The 17,934-nt window shown below is 44.0% G+C and overlaps 1 protein-coding gene across 1 annotated transcript; it reads left to right on the top strand.

The window, feature by feature from the left end:
• Positions 1 to 9,078: 9,078 nt before the first annotated feature.
• Positions 9,079 to 17,119, top strand: GNG10 (G protein subunit gamma 10). The gene is made up of 4 exons (XM_059492461.1): positions 9,079 to 9,168; positions 11,054 to 11,141; positions 14,384 to 14,515; positions 16,253 to 17,119. The coding sequence occupies exons 1-3, from the start codon at positions 9,164 to 9,166 to the stop codon at positions 14,507 to 14,509; spliced, it is 219 nt and encodes a 72-aa protein (XP_059348444.1). The 5' UTR covers positions 9,079 to 9,163; the 3' UTR covers positions 14,510 to 14,515; positions 16,253 to 17,119.
• Positions 17,120 to 17,934: the final 815 nt, after the last annotated feature.

Here is a 17,934-nt window from a genome sequence, read left to right as displayed (position 1 = left end):
GTCTGTGGTTTGCTCTGTAACAACCCAGGTCAGAGAGTTTCTGTGATTTGCTGGTAAAAGGGATTCTGCTACCTTATTCCTCTTCAGTAATTTTACTGGGGAAGGTAAGATAGGAGCATAGTCTCTCTCCTGTCCTCACTCTTGTAAAAGTTAGTTCCTTAGAAGGAACTGCTGAATACAGTGCCTTGTTAGCTGCCTTCTGTGGAGATTGGTTATGGGAGCACAGGTTTTGAACTGCTGCTGCTGACCTTTTGCACATTTTTGAAATGTAGTTTCAGTTTTCTGTTTAAAATAACATATTCAAAAACATGTGTTGTAGTTTTATGTCCAGCTGGAGATGAAATACCTTACAGCCACTTGTTCAACTCCCCTTTCTTTGCCCCTTGCCCTGGTAGAACAGAGACAAGAGTCAAAGTAAAACTTGTATGTTGAGATAAGAACAGTTTAATAATTGAAAATACAATAACAGTGGGAAATAATAAACAAGTGATGCACGATGCAAGTGATCACCAGCCACTGACATGCCAGACAGCCCTTCCTGTACCCAGATCCACAGGCCTTCTGGGTAACCCCCCAGTTTAAATACCAGGCATGGTGTTCTCTGATGTAGAATATCCATTTGGTCAGTTTAGGTCATTTGTCCCAGCTATGCTCTCTTCCAGTTTGTTGGTCTGGTTTTTTTTTTAATCTTCTCACTGGCAGAGCATGAGACAAGGAGGGAAAAGTCCTTGACTTTAGATAAACACAACTTAGCAAAAACCCAAATATCACTGTGTTATCAACACCATTCTCATTCTCAGTCCAAAACACAGCACTGTAGCAGCTACTGAGAAGAAATTACCCTAGCTGTAATCAGGACCATGCCCATTGCTTATTCTATATCATCTGCATTATGTCAAATTTCACATTCCCCAATATCCCATTACCTACCCTATTTATCTGTTTTGATAGATACACAAACATCATTCTCTTAGTCAATGGAACACTCTGTTAAGTATTCATAAAACAGACACACATTTAGAAAAATGTGTTGAATTCATTTTACCCATGACTTTGGCCTTCATCCTTGGTAAGAGCCTTTCAAGCAGAGAAGATGAACTGAGGTATTGGTTTGTTGCTTGCTGCACATTTGAGCCAGTTGTGACCCCGGTACTGCTGCACTTGGTGGTTTTATCTAAGTTGATTTTTGTGCGTGTGATGATCAGAGGAAGTCAAGCTCAGACCCCCAGAACAGTTGTGATTAGGATTGATGCCGTGAGGTGCTCTGTGAGGTGATGCACATGCAGGTGATGCACCACTTCTGTGTGTAGAAGTGGTAATAACAGCTGCATGTGTAATAGAGTGTTGCCTACTGACAAACATCATACAATTTAACTCATCGGCTATTTTCACCTAAAATCAAATTGCCTTGAGGCACACACAGGACTTCCCCATCCTCCAACATGACCCACCAAGTGCACCTGGATCCTTGAGCAAAAGCAATCCCACAGATGGGTTTGCCTTTGCCTGTGACAGGAATAACTCAAACTTTTTTCCCCAGCATGTTTTTAGTAGGCACTACAGGAAATTTATCCCCTTCTATAGCACAACAAACTTTGGGCAGGGCCAGCCTGGCTGGCAGATCCTCTGGTATCTAACCAGGTGACCTTTGCTAAATGTGTATCCCAACATTTGAATGTCCCACCACTTATTGCTCTCAGTGTAGTCTTTACAGTCCATTACATAATTCATTCTTTCCAGAGGCTGGTGCATGCCAGGGAATGATACATCCACTCAATGCCATGTTCTTTGGCCCAAACGTCTATGAGGACATTTAGGAAGGCAGTTCACTGTCTGATTCAGATATTTCTGGGGTACCATTTTGCCACAGGACTTACTTTTCCAGGCACAGGATGGAGTTCCAGGCAGTGACATGAGGCACAGGGCACTTCCCCACAATTCCAGTGGCTGCTTCCACCACTGTAAGCACATGGCACTCACCACCACAGACTTAGGGGGCTATATATGGTCAATCTGCCAGGCCTCCCCGTATTTATACTTCAGGCACCATCCTCCATGCCAAAGAGGCTTTACCCACCTGGCCTGCTGTTTGGCAGCTCATGTTTCACATTCATGGATAACCTGTGTCCTTGGTCAGGTCCATCTCTCAATCCCAAACCCATCTCTATGTTGCATCTCTTCTTTGGTGTCCCAAGGAATCATGGGCCTACCAAGCTAAAAATAATTTACCCTTGAGTTGCCAGTCCAGGTCCACCTGAGGCTCCTGAGTCCTGGAAGCCCGATCCATCTGCTGGTTATTCTGAAGTTCTTCAGTGGCCCAGCGCTTGGCTACGTGGTGCACCTTCACAACCAGGCTCTCCTTCCAGGCAGCAATATCTTGCCACCATGCAGCAGCTCAGATTGGTTTACCCCTACACTGCCAATTATTCTGCTGCCATTACTGCAACCGCCCCCACAGAGTGTTTGCCGCCACCTGTGAATCAGTATAAAGCATCGGCCACTTCTCTCATTCAGCCATGTCCAAGGCTAGCTGGACAGTTTTCAACTCTGCAAACTGACTCGATTTACCTTCTCCTTCAGCAGTTTCTGCAACTTGTTGTGGGGGACTCCATACAGCCACTTTCTACCCCTGGTGCTTTCCCACAAGGACAGCAAGGACCAAAATAAAATAGGCATATTGCTCCTTCCTTTCTGGTAATGTATTACATAGTGGTGCCTCTCCAACACATATTACCTCTCCTTCTGGTGACATTCCCATATATTTGCCTTCTGGCCAGTTCATGATCCTTTCTAAGATTCCTGGATGATGAGGTTTCCTATCCAAGCTCATTGTGCAACCAGTGCAACCCACTTACTCCATATAGCATTGGTTGCATGTGTGTAAAGGAGATCCCCCCTTTAAATATCCAGCCCACTGTACAACCAGCGTACCAGGGGAGCTGTGCTTCAGCACCAATCACCTCCAAAGTGGCTTGGACACCATAAGCTGCCTTGTATTTCCTGTTTAGTTGGAGTATAATACGCCTCAGATTCTCTGTATGCCCAATTCCAAAAACCTAGGGTTCAACCTTGAGCCTCACCTGGTGCTTTCTGTCAGAGGCTCCAGGAAGAACCATTCTCTTCAGCTTCAGTGTAAGGCACATTTTTTACATCTTGCCCTATTCAGACTGGCCCAAGGCATACACCATGAATTATCTCCTGTTTGATTTATTCAAAGGCTTGTTGCTGTCCAAGGCCCCATTCAAAATCATTCTTCTTCTGTGTCACCTGCTAGAGGGAGCTTACAATCAGACTAATTTGAAATGTTCATTCTCCAAAATTCCACAGTGCCTAAGTGGTGTTTATTTCTAGGTAGTTGGTGGGCACATCACTGTTATCCTATTAATAATGTCCGTTAGGATCTGGTGATGTCCATCTTGCCATTTTATTCCTAAAAATTGCATGTCCTATGCAGGTCCCTTTACCTTACCCTGTTTTATGAAAAATATGGACTTTAGAAGGATTTGGATTTTCTTTCCTTTCTCAAAAATCTCTCCTGCAGTACTCCTCCAAACAAAGACATCATCAATATATTCCAGGTGTGCTGCTTTACCCTGCTCCAGGGCAGTCTGGATCAGTCCATGGCAGATGGGGCTGTGTTTCCATCCCTGGCACAGTCAGTTCCAGGTCTAGTGGACATCCCTCCAAGTGAAAACAAACTGAGGCCTGCTCTCTGCTGCCAGAGGGGTTGAGAAATCACGTCAGCAATGCCAGTGGTGGCACCACTTGGCTGCCTTTGACTGGCGTTCGCATTGAAGCTCCAAATGTTGGTGTGGCAGCACTCAGAGGTGGCATTCACTCAGGCCACGATAATCTACTCTTAATCTCCCTCCCCACTGGACTTTCACACTTGCCATATGGGGCTGCTAAGGGGTAAGCAGGTCCTGCTGATCACTCCTTGGCTCTCCAGCCAGCAAAACACCTCATGGGTAGGAATTGCAGAGTCTCCATTGGAGCCTTATTACCTCCCATGCACCATTGTGTGGTGGCCGGCACCTGCTGTTCTTCAGCACGCCCACCACAGGAGAGTCCTCTCAGAGACCAGGCAAGGTAGACCACTGTTTATTTCCTCTGTCTCTGGAGAAGTTATACCAAAAGCCCACCAATACCCTCTTGGATCTCTGAAATACCATCTCCTGGCACAGTCCCTGCCAAGGATGCATGGACCCTCTGGTCCAGGTACACTAGGGTGCTTTTGCCTCTAATTCCCAGTTGGACAAATCTTAGCCGCCAACAGAGTTAGCTGTCACTCCAGAGATACAACTGGATTCTGTCCCTGTATAGCTTGATGTCATTAGGGTACAATGTGCACCAGTATCTAGCAAAGCCTTTCATCCTGTGGGGCTGCTGTGCCAGGCCATTAAATCCACACAGTCCAGTAAACCCAGTCATCCCTCTCCTCCACCTGGCTGAGAGGCAGGGCCCCTCTAATACTGATCTGAAAGTTCCCCACTAACATCTTGTAGAAATGGACTAGAACTTCTCTCCACAGGGCCAGTAGTACGACCAGACCTTCATTCTGCCTGGAAAACTGTCTGCTGGAGACTGGAGCAGCAACCTCTCTAGAAAAAAATTGCAGTGTGCTTGTTTTCTCCTTCAATTCCTGCACCTGGTTCATCTAGGATCAAGGTGGATTGTTCATCCCACTTCCTCATATCGTCTCCATTGTCCTGCTGATAAAACCATGGAGTACCCTGAGGTGTGTACCTTTCATATCCTCTTTCTTGAGCAAGAGGACACCTGCTGTCAGTCTTAGAAATAGGGGTCCCTAGGGGTGAGGAGCAGGACATATCCCCTCTGAAATACTGAAAATCCTGAGTCAGCTTATCTACCAGTTTATCTGATAGCTTTTCCACGCCTACAGTGATGGGGGAAGGAATACTGTTTTTGTAATCCTGGATGTGGAAAATCACCCACTGTTGGTTGTACATCATCTTTCCAAACTATTGTTGACAAGGGGGTTGGCATGTGCTGTTGGTGCACTCTGTAGAAATTCCCACCATGAACTGTGGACATAAGACATCATCTGGACCTGGGTGAGCTGCACATCATCCGTGTCAAAATATATCACTTTTCATATGATAAATTCCCTCAGGTATTTAATACCTTTATCTATTGCAGCCCATTTGCTTAAGTTTCATGGAATATCTTCTTTATAGGGATACCTTGTCCTCACACTTGATAAGAGTCATGTCCACAGACAAAGGACTTGTGTCTTTTTTCCCATTGCTTTGTCAATGCCCCGTTTCTCAGCAAATGGTCCCAGCTCCCTGCTTTCCTTACTCTCTTAAAGCCACACTGTTGGTTCTGTTGTCCCAGCACTGGAGAGCCAGGTGATTATACAGGCACCTGGATAATGACTGAATATTCTCATATCTCCCGCAGCTCACTCAGGGAAAGGGATCAAGTTGTGGCTGTCTCTTCTGTCTCCTCTTCCAGTTCCTGTGACAGCCTTGATGAAGGCTCTGTAATTCACCCTTGTGACATTGCTGCTTCTTTGTCCTCTTTATTCTTCCTGTCCTCCTTGACTGTTTTTGCTAAAGGTTTTTTAAAGGATGACTTTCATGTACAATTCTTCCACTTTTGTACAGGGGTGACTGACATTGGTACCTGTAGATTCTGTTTCAGAGGTTTCAGTGGCAGTTCCTGTTGCTGGGGTTGGAGCAGCTGCAGTGTCTCACAGTGGCTGGACCAGCTGCATGGTCTGTTTTCATCTCACTGATAGAGATCTTCTTTTCCCCCTGAGACTACGGTGCAGTGTTGACCATGGCTCAATAAGCCTGGGCCACCACAATATGTTGCCGTAATTTGGGTGCTCTTTGGGCTGCCAGGGTGACAGCACACTTCTAAAGAGTAGTTTACTAGTTTCTGGATTCTGTACTTGCTCAGGTGTAAGGTGCAAACATCTTGAAGTTGCCCACTGCCCTACATACTTTCTCAAAAAACCCCACACATCCTGTCACTCCAAACTATTCAGCTGTTCAGGTAACAGCTAGGGCAGAGTAAATTTCTTCCCAGTAGCTGTTACACTGCTGTGTTTTGTATTGAGAATGAAAATGGTGTTGATAACACAGTGATGTTTTGCTTTTTGCTAAATTGTGCTTATCCAAAGCCAAGGACTTTTTCCCCCTCCCATATCTCATGCTCTGCCAGAACAAAAAACCACACTGGGAGGGAGCATATCTGGGACAAGTGACCTGAAATGGTCAAATGGATATTCCACAGCAGAGAACATAAAGCCTGGTATATAAAGTGGGGAGAGTTACCTGAAATGGCTGCTCCTCTGGGCTTGGGGAGGAGTCTGATATCAGTCAGCAGGTGGTGAGCAATTGCGTTGTAGATCACTTGTTTGTTTGTTTTTTTCTTTTTCTTCTTCTTTTCTTCTTCTTCTTCTTCTTCTTCTTCTTCTTCTTCTTCTTCTTCTTCTTCTTCTTCTTCTTCTTCTTCTTCAATTTTTTATTTTTATTTTTTTTTATTTTTGTATTTTATTGTATTTTCAATTATTAAACTGTTCTTATCACAACGTATGAATTTTACTCTGATCATTCTCCCCATTGCACTGGATTGGAGGTAGAGAGAGGGGGTGGAGTTGATCAAGTGGCTGCTTTGTGCTTGATTTCCATCTGGCCTTAAAGCACAACAGTCTTTTTGGCACCTGATCATGGACCCAAAAGGCTGATATAAGGGCAGGTCTGAAAGTGTGTTAAAAGAAAATTGTTATAAATATTCATTGTAGTACTTTAACAGTTGCTAGCTACAATGTGGACTTACTCGCTCTCATATTTGTGACATTTTGTCTGTATTGTACTAGTGATACTTTACTTGCAGTACTTGTTCTCTGTGGTGTATTTTGTAGGGTGGGACTATGATAACACGGTATTGCTGGCCAGGACACCAGTCAGGTATATGTACTCAGCATTGCAGTCACCTCTGTGGTTTGGGAGTTCTTTACTGTGAACAATTAATAATCTTAGTAATTTTTTGCCTCAGAGGAACAACCTATGGGGGAAACATCTTCCTATTGTTTTGTCCCTCTCTTTTTTTCCTTCCTTGCCCTCCAGGCTGATTACAGTAATCAAGAATTTTTAAGATTTCAAATATCCTTTGACTATTTTGAAACCCAATTGGTCTTCTTATTGGGAGCCAGCATGTTGTTGCAAATGGTTCGAGTCCTCTTTAAGGTCAAATAAATAACTGAGAACCATACCCAGAGGTCTGCCCAAAAGCTGGACAGTTTGGAGAGGTGGGAAGGAGAGCTGAATTAAAATTTGTATGTTGAAATAAGAACAATTTGATAATTAAAAATAAAGTAAAATAATATAACGATAACAAAAAGGGAAAAAAGCAAGTGATGCACAATGCAATTGCTCACCACTTGCTGGCTGATGCCAGACTCCCCTTCTCAAACCCAGACTGGTGACTCCCCCCAGTTCAGGTACTGGGCAGGACATTCTATGGTGTGGAATATCCCTTTGGTCAATTATGGTCACCTGTCCCTGCTATGCTCCCTCCCGGTTTGGGAGAGCATGAGGAAAGGAGGGAATAAAAAATCCAAACAGGACTTAGCACAAACCAAAACATCAGTATGTTATCAACACCATTCTCATCCAAAACACAAGACTGTAACTGCTGCTGAGAAGAAATTAACTCTATCACAGCTGAAACCAAAATAGCATGATAGAAATATTGTGCTGAATCTCTGTACACAGTAGTAAAATTGAAGAGGAACTGCTGGATTGTTCCTTAATCTCTGCTGAATGCAGAGAAGCAATGAACTTAATTAATTTTGCATCTAATTATCAATTAAACTCTAAAAATTGTTGAAGAAGATATGTAGAAAAAGCTATGCTTGCTTTTATGAAGCAATCTTAGGGACACTGCAAAGATGCATATGAAGTGAGAGACCCCAGCTTTGGTGTACTGCTGCTTCATCCTCCAAAACACAATTAGTCTCCTGCAAGAGTGGAAGAGGGAAGAATAAGTTGCTGTGGTAGAAACAGAGAATGAAGCTAAGCACAAATACAGTGGTGCTGATTATTAGAAAAGACAGTTACATCTGGAAATGTACAAGGCAATTGTATTCAGGAAGATCTAAACCTGTGTGTGCAGTTTCACAGGCTAACAGCTGTGCTGCTCTTGCCTTTGTGCCTCATTTTGCTCTGTCCTTTTCCAAGCAAAATATTTGGGTTATGCAAATATGAAGCCAAAACACGGATCTGTTTTCCCTTGATGTCTACCTTCCTTGCAATCAAGATTAATTTCATGACCTGATAGTACAGTGGAAATCAATGCAATGGAGGTACAGTCCTGGCAGAGGACAGAGCTGTATCTTTCAGTGGCAATGGTGTTTTGTCTCTGTAGCACTTCTGGCTGGATATCAAGTCTCTGGAGAGGTCAGATATATCATAAAACCTTCTGGAAATGAACCATTTAACTGAGTTCACTTTGGAGTTTTGTCTTCTCTGTACATGTCACCCCTTTGAAAATAATCAGATGCAGACATAAATTCATAGAATGCAGCAAAAATTTGCTGGGCAGAAACACTCCAGTCACATTCCTGTGACAAAGGACGGAAAATCTCAGGTGTCTTTAGAAAGCTGCCAGCAGTGCAGTGACACCTCATTAGCAGAGGATACTACACATTTCTAGATTATTATGGTAGTTCTAAATTATGTCAGTTTTCTGGGCATAAATTTTCAGAGACTGCTGAGAGTTACAATAGTAGGCCTAGAACAGCCAGTGTAGGTTGAATCGACTTGAGAGAGAAATGTCTACATGAACAAGTATTGCTGGTACTGGGTAGTGGTGAGATCATTATGGGGAAAAGGGTTGCAAAGTATTAGGATCTTGGAGAAGATTCAGTGTGTCTTTTCCATGACTGAGGCTGAGGCTCTGACTGAGGCACAAGCATGTGCATACCTGGTTGTCCCTACAGAATTATAGAATCATTAAAGTTGGAAAAGACCATTAAGACCATTGTTCTGCTGGACCTGAGATGAACTTTGCTTGAAACTTTGTAGAGGACACCTCCCCAAATGACCAAGAATGACCACGAGAGACCCCAGAAGAAGCCCATATTGCTATGATGACAAGTCATAAGGCTGTGCAAACTAAATGACTATGCATGAGGTAGGTGGTAACTAGGTATTGGATAGGCAGGCTTATGTAAAATTTTGTGTATAAATTCTCTTTGTTTTCACTCCTTGGTGTACTTGATTTGTAGGAAAACTTCCACCTTGCACCCTCTGTACTACAAGCAATATCTCCTTTCTGGACCTAAACGTTTGTCTGTGTTCCTAAAATGTCAGAGTCCCAAAAATTTGGCAATAACAGCACCCCAATGTTTTTCTTGTTGTGAGGGGCCCAGAACTGGGCACATGACATGAGGCATGGCCTCACCATTGCTGAGTACAGAGGGACAATCACTGCCCTGGTCCTGCTGGCCACATTACTGCTGATATGGACCAGGATTTATTGTCCTTCCTGGCCACCTGGGCACATGCTGGGCAATGTTCAGCTGCTCTTGATCAGCACTCCCACATCCTTTTCTGACAGGCAGCTTTTCAGCCACTCAATTCCAGCCTGCAGCACTGCCTGGGGTGTTGTGACCCAAAGGCATCACTCAGCACTTGGTCTTGTGGAACCTCACTCAATTGGCCTCAGTCCATCGATCCACGCTGTCCTGATCCCTCTGAAGAGCCTTCCTGCCCTATAGGTCAACACTCCCATCCAACTTGTTGTCATCTGTGAACTTGCTGGCTGTGGACTTTATCCTCTCATCCATCTGGATAGGTGATGAAGACATAAAACAGGGCTGGCCCAAATACTGACCCCTGGAGAACACCACTAGTGACCAGCTGCCTGCTGCATTTAACTCCATTCACCACAACTTTCTGGTCCCAGCCATCCAGCCAGTTCTTACCCAGCAAAGAGTTCACTCATAAACACCATGAGCTGACAGTTTCTCCAGGAGAATGCTGTGGGAGATGGTGTCAAAGGCCTTGCTGAAGTCTAGGTAGACAACATGCACAGCCTTTCCCTCATTCTCTAGTGGTGACACCTTGCTATAGAAGGATATTTGGTTGGTCTGGCAGGACCTGTCTTCCAGAAACCCATTCTGGCTGGGCCTGATATCCTCATTGTCCTGTCTTATGTTCAGAACAACCATTTTAGGCTGTAAGCTTAATTCCAACAACTTTCAAACAAGCCAGCAAAATAACAGCTGTCAAACCCCTGCCAAAAGTGAGAGGACTTATTTATGTGAGAGGCCACTGCTGAAATGGTGGTGAACAGCTCTGGGTGGAGAGATGCAGCAACACTGGCAGCAGCTGCCAGGCAGTTGGAACCTCACAGCTGCCTGTGGGCAGAAGACATGTTTAGAACTCCATCTCTGTCAGTGTTCAAGACTAAGTTTGGTAGGGCTCTGAGTAACCTGATGTAGTGGGTGGCATCCTTCCCCAAAGTAGCGGGGTTAGAACTAGACCATATTTAAAGTCCCTTCCGATCGAAACTATTCTATGACTCTGTGAATTCCCTTTCTCCTCTGCTTCTCCCTGTTTTTCCCCCACTTCTTTTCTGCCTTTCCCCTCCATTTTTCCCTTTTCTCTCCTTTTCCCTGTTTTCCCTCTTTTTCGTCTTTTCTTTTTTTCCTCTTATTCTACCTCCCTGTTTTTCCTCCCACTTCCCCCTCTTTTTTTTTCTTCTCCTCTCCTTCCCCCCGTCCCACTTTATTTTTTGTTTCCTTTTCTTCCCCTTCATTTTTTTCGGCCGTGCTGTAACCAGCAGGTTTCCGGCCCCCAAAGCAGCCCCAGCCCGCACCGAGGGCCGCCGCAAGGGGCTGCAGGCGGCAGCGAGCAGCGGGGTCCGGCCGAGAGCCGGGGCGGTCCGCGGGGGCTGCGGGCGGAGCGGCCCCGGCCCCGGCCCCTCCCCGGGGCGGAGGGAGCCGAGCCGAGCCGAGCCGAGCCCGCCGGAATCGCGCTGCGTGCCCGCTGCATCCCCTCCGTGTTCCCCGCAGCTCCGGTATGTCGTCGGGCGGCAGCCTGAGCACCATGCAGCGGCTGGTGGAGCAGCTGAAGCTGGAGGCGGCCGTGGAGCGGATCAAGGTGAGCCGGGGCCGGGCTGGGGCGCGGGGTGCCGCGACCCCCGCGGCGGGCCGGGAGAGAGGAGCCGCTCCTGCCTTTCCCTCCGCACTGGTGGGCGCCGCCCGCCCGGGCAAAGGAGGGGGCGAGGGGGGCGAGGTGTGCGCGGCGGGCTGCGAGCCCCGGCCGCACGGCAGTGATGGAGCCAGTGCCGTTCCCTGGTGGAAGGAGCCGTGATAAATAATACAGCAGCTCCTCGTTAGTTCTGCACCAGCAAACAGATAACCAAGAGTAGTTCCTCGCAGCCCGACTCTCCCCTGCTTCGGATCTGCAGGGGGAGGCGGTGCGGGGTGGTACCCGCTGGCACACTGGGGAAAGGCAGGCGATTTGCTACGCATGCATGAATCTTCTCCTGCTTGCACATTTCCAGACAAAGGCAGCACGATGAGGCGGTCCTGTCGTCTGCCAGCTCCTCAGGTTTGGTGACCTGACCGAGACAGCTCTTGGTTTCCAGCAGATGTGGGGGGTTCATCACCACGCACAAAATCCAACATAGTCTATGAAGTGATGGAGGTCAAATTAATTGATATCCTGCACTTTTCTCGTCTCTCTGCTTGCATTCGCCATTTTTCTCTGGCCAGTCACAAAAGACTAGCTTCCTCAGTCTGATGACAGTGCCAACACATTGAGCTGCAGGAACTTAGCTAATTGATTTAAAAATAATTCATAATAGTTGTTCCTACTATTCCTGACCTGGGCTGGTGGAAATTTGAAGTGCTTGTTGCGAGGTAAAACCACTCTGCCTTTTGGATATCATTCTAATCAATTTGGTTTTGTTACTACATTTTAGTAGCAAAACAGAATCAGCAGATGCTTGATTCACTAAAAAGTGCTGTGCTTATCACCACAGTAAGGTGTGGGAATATGTGAGAAACAACATGTTTCAGAGTAGAAATGTACACTCTTGTGGAAAGAGGAGTATTGCCAAACACTGAAACGGTTTCCCATCAGTTATTGTTGGTGCCTGGATCTCTGTTCCTGCTCATTTTGAGTCATAAACTCAAAATACTCATATACTCCTCCCCACTATTTTTTTGTGGGTGGGAAGTGGCTATAAAATACATAGTTTGTAGTTTGCAGGTGTTACTTTGTGGCAATAACATATTCTGGAGCTGGACTTCTCAAGGCTGCCTATTTTTTTTTATGAGTTTGCTCTTGTAATCTGGGTAGGCTTGTCCTTGATGGACCTTAGACTCATCTTTCTTGCAGCACTGTGCACAGACCTCTTTCTATGTCTGCTGTTCTAGGAGCCTGTTCATGGCTTTGAAATGACACATGATGAAAATGTGTCATATAAATTGTATCATCTGAGTTTCTACACATACTGTACAAAATATTCAGCTGATAAAAACCACTTGGTACAGTTTTTGCAAGCACTGAAATGGGAGAAAACATTGTTTCAGCTACTTTGAATAGACAATGTGTTTCCAGACGGAAGCTGGTTATGAAAGGATTTTTAAAAATACATTCCATACTGCCAAGTTCCAATGGTGATTTTGTTTACCCTGCTGGCTAAAAAAGCAGACAGGAACAATATTTTCAGAAAGAGGAAACTGAGTAGGAAGAAGTACCCATACACATCTTGCAAGTGGAGGCTGCTGAAGGGAGTGTGTTTGTCATGTGATGAAATACTGCAGAAATTTTCTGTGTGAGCAGGAGAAAAAGAAGAATGTTATGGGGCATAGGTAGGACTAAGAGTAGGTTTGCATCTTCTGAGGATATACCAGGACATATGTAGCTCAGTCTGTGTTGAAGGGTTTGGCAGCAAAGTGCACGGAGATGCTGTAGGCACTGCTAACTCTCAAAGGAAAAGCTCCCCATGGCCTTGGCCTGGCCAGTGTTGGCTTTTGGGATCTCTGCCTGATGGCCCCGTGGGGCACAGTGGGGCACCACAAGGGGCAGGTGCTGGGGTTGAGGCAAGGGTGCTAATGCTGCAGGTGGTCCAAGGGGCTGGGCAGGGCGGGAGACCTCTGCAGCCTCCAGAAAGGGCTTTTCCTCAGGTAAGGAAGGAGTGACAAAGCCTGCTGACTTAGCAGAAATCCTTGCTGCAGACACTTCTCCCTGTACTCTGTTCAAGAGAACTTGGGAGGCTGAGGGAAAAAAAAAAAACTTCTGATAACTCCCTGAAGTGGCATCAGCTCCTGGCTAAATTCAGGCAGTTACTAGGATGAGCATCCTGGAGGAGAGCCTGGGGAAGAATTGGAAGACGGGAGTGAACAGGAGAGCAGCAAAATAGCAAACAAAAGTGTGTGCTCGGCCAGACTTCCCATGTGTTTCCAGATGCTGTTAGATGGGATGGCCAAGAACCAAAATTCCACTGGTGCTCTGGGATGGTTCCTTTAGACAGGAGGCTGGGAAATGTGGATGGTCCTTCTGGTTATTGCTTTGGCAACACTGAAGAGTGGTGTAGGAAGAAAAGTCAGTATTTCAGGAGTCCTGTAACAAAGGCAGAGGCGAGGTCAGAGGGGAACTTACAGTTCCATCAATATATTTAGTATTTCCTTTTATAAAATATTTATCAGACAGCATGGGTTTTGTACAGTTCTCTGCAGCTGTTCCTGATGTGTGTCTGAGAAACTGGAAATTCCTCAACATTTTCCTTCAAAAATGTAGGCACATGACTGACTTGCCAGCCGCGAGGAGAGCAGGGGAGTTCACTGCTGAGGTCATTTTGCCTTTGGGATCTTGGGTTTGTTCTGCAGCTCTGGACTCTCCTTCTAGGGGGCCAGAGTGTGGATTTGAAGTTCTGACTTCACTGCTGGGGGAAGACAACAATTTGGACTTCAAAAGCTTTTCATCCTCATCTTTTTGCTTTCACTCCTTGTTATACTCTGTGTTGTTTAGAACTTTGGAATGAAAATACTTTTAATAAATTATCAGAGGATATGAGTTCAAATATAAACCTCCAAACACCACAGAAGATTGTAAAATTGTCAGGGCTCTGAGCATTTTAATGGGGAGAAATTGCATCACACTGGCACCTCAGTCCTCTACACTCTTCTGGCTTATCACTGGTGTAGCATTTCATGTGTGCTTCATGAGAGCTTTGTAAATTGTGCTTCTGTGCTGATTTACTTGATGTTCTAGAATCTGAGAGGTGACTTGGCTGCACTCCAGCTCTGTTTGACAATAGCTCTTCAAGAGGAAATGCTTAATAGATGCATGTGAATGAATTAGTTTCCTCTCTGGATTTTTTTCCTTTTCAGGTCTCTCAGGCAGCTGCAGAACTCCAGCAGTATTGTATGCAAAATGCCTGCAAAGATGCGTTGCTTGTTGGGGTTCCTGCAGGGAGCAATCCCTTTCGTGAACCCCGATCCTGTGCTCTGCTCTGAAATAAGGTAATAAAGATGCTATGACAACCACTCTAATTTGAAACTCAAACCCTTGGAGAGACAAAGACACATGGTGATACTTCTTTAAGTATTGAGTTCTTGCTTGGGTGTTCATCATTTCTCTGCTGCCTCTGCAAATGGTTTTCTGGGTTTTTTAGGTGGTGCAGTGGAAGCATGTCTCTTTTCTACAGATCTTTCTAGAGGTGTTTTCTTTATGAATTGTTTTTTTTTTGTTGGGATAGTTGTGTTTCTGTGTTTGTGCAGCAATAAGGTAATTAGCAGCATCCAAAGTAATTAGAATTGTCTAAGACACACAGCTTGTGTGTGTTTGACATAGGTGGACAGTAGACAGTCACTTACCCAGCTTGGAGAAGGAAGACAAAGCTGTGGCAATTTTATATGTTCTGATGACTAGCTCACAGCCTAAGTAAGAATTATGTTAAAATACATTTTGGTCTTTAATGTCATATTGCAGTTCATTTCACTGTGTCTGTCCTTAGGCTTTTCCTGTTCTTACTGTTGGTACAGCACCAAAACCAGTGGAAGCAGAGAGGAGCTGAGGCAATCTGTAGTCACATCCTTTGTAACCTTTTTCAGCACAGATCTAAAGGATGAGCTGCTCCCTGAACTCTGCATTGCCTGTACCCCTGTAACACCTGCAGAGTAGGTGGGTGGGTGGCTGTCCAACATTTGCAAACCTTTGGGATCCAGTTTCATGATTCCCAGTCTGGCCTTTCCCATTTGTCACAAAGGTTATCAGTGATTGCAGCAGGAGAAATTAAGGCCATGCATGCTAGTAGCATTGGGCAGAACCACACCATAACTTGAAAAATCTACTTCTTTTGCTTGACACACAAATGTGGAAGTAGGATATTGAGAAGGGGTTACTCCTCCTTAAAAGAAAGAATAAAAATAGTTCCTGCTAAAGAGCTGAAAAATCTACAGAGAGAGGAAGAAACACTGAAGTCTGTTCTTTTGATGAGAGTGCTATTAAAGAAAAAATGGATGTTTTCTCAAAGGGCAGAATTTAAGCTAAAACATAAAGTACTCATAAAATCTTCTCCTTGCTGCTGCCAACTGTTACTGAGCTTGGACTGGAGTTTTTGCCTCATCAATAGCAAGGCCTTGATTGTTGCTACATAGGTTTAACAAAATAGGATTGAACCTAAAGAAATGAAACAATTGAACATGAGATGCTCTTCTGGAAAAATTTAGAGAGGGTGAAGCAAAAGGAGATTTTCTTATTTTGGGTGCTACCCAAATTAATTCTTCATGCAAATAAGATAAAATTCTTAATACCATTGCATATGTTCTTTTGTTATTTAAGCAGCCTTTCTACCTTTTGGTTTTCTGGGGGTCTGTGTGTGTGTCTACATGTTCTGAGTTCATCACATCATACAGATACATTACAAAATATTTTCTCAGAAGAACTTGATGATTAATTTATAATACTTTTAAAAATGCATTGCTCAGCCCAAGATGTCATTTGGTACTTTTGCTGGTAGATCAAATATTTAGTTTATTATTCTTGTGTTATCTTAGGATCATAAGAAATTCAGAGCAAAGTAAAAAAGCCAGTTAAAAACTTTATGATATTGTGAAGATATCAACATTCAGCAAAGGAAAATCATTATTTGGTTTTTCTCAGTGCAAAGGAGCTTTTCTGTTACAATTTAAAAGAGAAATTACATCTATCAGCATAAGAAAATGGCATTTAATAAGCCTTTTTTTTTCTTCTTGTAGGGAAGGTCATTGGAGAATTGCCTTCAAGCATGACATGAATAACAACTGCCTTTCCTTCACAAGAAAAGTCTCTGTCTTTTATGTGGCTAAAACAACATCCTAGATATCTGTTTCTGTGTTCTTGTGAATCTGTATTCGACTATATTTTAATAATGTTCTTGAAGTTTTTTAACTTCATAATCACCACCACTTTTACTACACTATGCTAACTATACAAATATTACTTAAGAAGTTTACATTTTAGAAATGAAAAACATGTGAATTTTTAATCAAATTACTTACTCTCATCTTGATAAACAATAACACCAGAACACTAGCAAAAACTACTCATGGGGATTTTTTTTCCAAAATAAAACAACCTACAAGTGAATAATTAAAGTATGAAGCTAAATGCTGTTGGAGCTGAAGTAACGTCCTCAGAGGACATTTTGCTTCCATTAGCAAGACCTGTAACCAACTTTAGGTTTTTTTCAAGTGCATCTCAATGCATAATGACACATTTTAGTAACTGCTGAACACAATATGTAGCAGAGGCCTGATTCCTAAATCATGTTTCTTGCAATACTTCTTATCTGTAAGCCTTCTTCTACTTTGTAACAGTACTGCTGCAGTGGAATTTTGTTGACGTATTTAAAATTACCAAACAGACACTAAGAATCTCTGAACACCCAAAGATAACTGCATGCATTGTTGTCACGGTTTGCAATACACAGAATTTACTAAAATGTACTTGGTCATTTGCCTTCACTTTTTTGATAGAGCACTTTTACAAGAACAACTTTTTAAATAGGTTTTTAATTTTGTGTACTTCCTATTGTTTGTATTAATATTTTAGAAGTTTGGAAATAAAATTCCTATCCCTCTTGACTTTGAACTCATTGTGTAATTGTAACAAAGAGCAGCTACTGTAAAGAAAAGGATACATGGATTTTGCAGTGGGAGTGAAGGCCTCAAGCTCTTTGCTTTTTTGGGAAGAGATGGTTGCTGTTGGATTTTTAGAAACTGTATCTTATTAGCAGAAAAATCCCATTCATATCTGTTTACCATAGTTGTAAATACTAACAATGTTATAAGGCTCACATGTTTTGAAGCTGTAAGGAAGAACTCTGCAATCCAAGTACTTAATGCTCATGAATGTTAACTGAAATGGGGCAACAGTGTCCTCCAGGCGGTTTGTCAAATATTTTCCTGTTGCTGTCCTGCAGAAAGACATCAGCATGAGAGCTGTAATACTGCCAGTATGTGTTGTGCCTTTAAAAACAGAGAACATCATTCAGAGCTTCTCTTCACTCTGACTTCCTTTCACTGCAGGCTATTTAAGTATGGCAGTTTTTCTGTTAGTACTGGACACAGGTACAGAAGTCTAGAGAAAACCAAGATAGTGTTGCACAGAGGCCATCAGAGGCCAAAATATCAAAGATACTGATGAGTCAAAAGCCTTTAGACAGCCAGTATTTGGCTGCTGCCTGCTTCCTCCTAGGCAAGCCCTTCATATTTCTTTTCCCTCTTGCAATAAAACCTCCCCTCATCTCCACACCTGTTTCTCTCCCCAGAATCTCTGCTGCATATGCTTTCAGGCTTGGCAATGCCACTTGGAGCTTGGGTTTTGAAGTGGCTGCTGAGCTGGCACAAGGAGTGGCCAAATCACAGTGTGCAGCAGGGAGCCACCACTGCAGACAGCC

The sequence above is a fragment of the Ammospiza nelsoni genome, chromosome Z, assembly GCF_027579445.1.
Source record: "Ammospiza nelsoni isolate bAmmNel1 chromosome Z, bAmmNel1.pri, whole genome shotgun sequence".
NCBI classification, from domain to species: Eukaryota; Metazoa; Chordata; class Aves; order Passeriformes; family Passerellidae; genus Ammospiza; species Ammospiza nelsoni.
The sequence above is the reverse complement of the archived record's forward strand: the minus strand, read 5'-3'. Positions and strand labels throughout refer to the sequence as shown.

Coding starts and splice junctions, on each gene's coding strand:
- GNG10 (XM_059492461.1), top strand. Junction 11,142..14,383: donor CGGCCGTGGAGCGGATCAAG/GTGAGCCGGGGC, acceptor TTTCCTTTTCAG/GTCTCTCAGGCAGCTGCAGA.